Below are 1,432 nucleotides of genomic sequence, written 5' to 3' on the forward strand. Positions count from 1 at the left end.
TATATATAAATATATTTATACACACACACTCACACTAACACACATGAAGCACACAAGCACATACACAAACATACAAACATACAAACATACAAACACACCTATGTGTACAGAATAAGATCATCACAGAGGTTGTTTTTCTTTATCACCTTTACAGCAAAAACAAAATGGTTTTGAAAATAATGCTTCAGTTTCTTCAAGTTTTTTCCCTTTCGTCTCAGGTAGATAAACATACCAAAAGGTCAGGCCAACCAGTGTAATACAAGACATCAGAAAATAAGACCCTGTTGAGAGATAAAAATAAAAATAAATATCATGTGTAATAATTGGCTGGAGAGGTGTAATATTTGTGGGTGTTAAATTATGAAGAAATCAATAATTGATAATATACAAGTGTCTTTTCATCATCGATGACAGAGGTGGCGATGACAGCGTCATCATTATCATCATCATCATTGCGTAATAATGACAGATTTTTAAAAAAGACTAAAATTTGGCAATGGGTTCTAGTTAAGAGAGGAGGAGTGAGATGAGGTAACTATCTGCTGTGATTGTCATGGTGGTGATGGAATATTAAGAGCTACCATGAAAGTCATTGAATTATTGAAAACAGTAGTAGTAGTAGTAGTAGTAGTAGTAGTAGTAGTAGTAGTAGTAGTAGTAGTAGTAGTTGCAGCAGCAGCAGCAGCAGTTTTTTCAGATAATTATGAGATTATAGTTGTTCCTGCCATGACTCTCCTGCCTTTCAGACAAACTTTTATGTATGCAGCATTATACTATCCAGTGTGTTCTGCCTTTTATTTTCCTTTTAACATCTTATAAGTGTTAATACAAGAGGGATTTCACTGCTATTTCTAACATACTGATTAACCACATAAAGACATCTTCTGACAGAATTAACCAAATATAAAAACTAATAAATCTCCTTTAATTTGAAATAGTTTAAAGTGAGGATATTTAAGAAATTAAAAACTAAACATGTCTCATGTTAAGGGAATTTAAGGTCTGCTGCAAGGGTTTTGTTATTCCCACTGGAAGGGGTCACTTAGATCTATTTATTTCAGCTTAGTAAGCAGAATATTAATCCATCTAATGGCACTTTATGGTAAGGGTGCCTCTGAAAGACCTATAGCACCTCATACAAACCAGCCATTAAGGAAATTGCACAAATGTAATACAGTACTCTTTTACTTGTTTCAGTCATTTGACTGCAGCCATGCTGGAGCACCGCCTTTAGTCGAGCAAATCGACCCCAGGACTTACTCTTTGTAAGCCTAGTACTTATTCTATCGGTCTCTTTTTGTTAAACAGCTAAGTTACGGGGACGTAAACACACCAGCATCGGTTGGCAAGCGATGTTGGGGGGGGGGGACAAACACAGACACACAAACACACATACATACATACATACATACATACATACATACATACATAT

At 35.3% G+C, this 1,432-nt stretch overlaps 1 protein-coding gene across 2 annotated transcripts in view; it reads right to left on the minus strand.

Moving 5' to 3' along the window:
• Positions 1-26: 26 nt before the first annotated feature.
• Positions 27-1,432, minus strand: part of LOC106874825 (proton myo-inositol cotransporter) — a 101,587-nt gene continuing 100,181 nt past the window's right edge. For both annotated transcript variants that reach the window (XM_052966157.1, XM_052966156.1), the window contains exon 10: positions 27-281. In XM_052966157.1, coding sequence (XP_052822117.1) covers positions 121-281 — 161 coding nt within the window. In that variant the 3' untranslated portion in view covers positions 27-120. The remainder of the gene's footprint in view (positions 282-1,432) is intronic.

Source organism: Octopus bimaculoides, chromosome 3, assembly GCF_001194135.2.
Source record: "Octopus bimaculoides isolate UCB-OBI-ISO-001 chromosome 3, ASM119413v2, whole genome shotgun sequence".
In the NCBI taxonomy this organism is placed as follows: domain Eukaryota; kingdom Metazoa; phylum Mollusca; class Cephalopoda; order Octopoda; family Octopodidae; genus Octopus; species Octopus bimaculoides.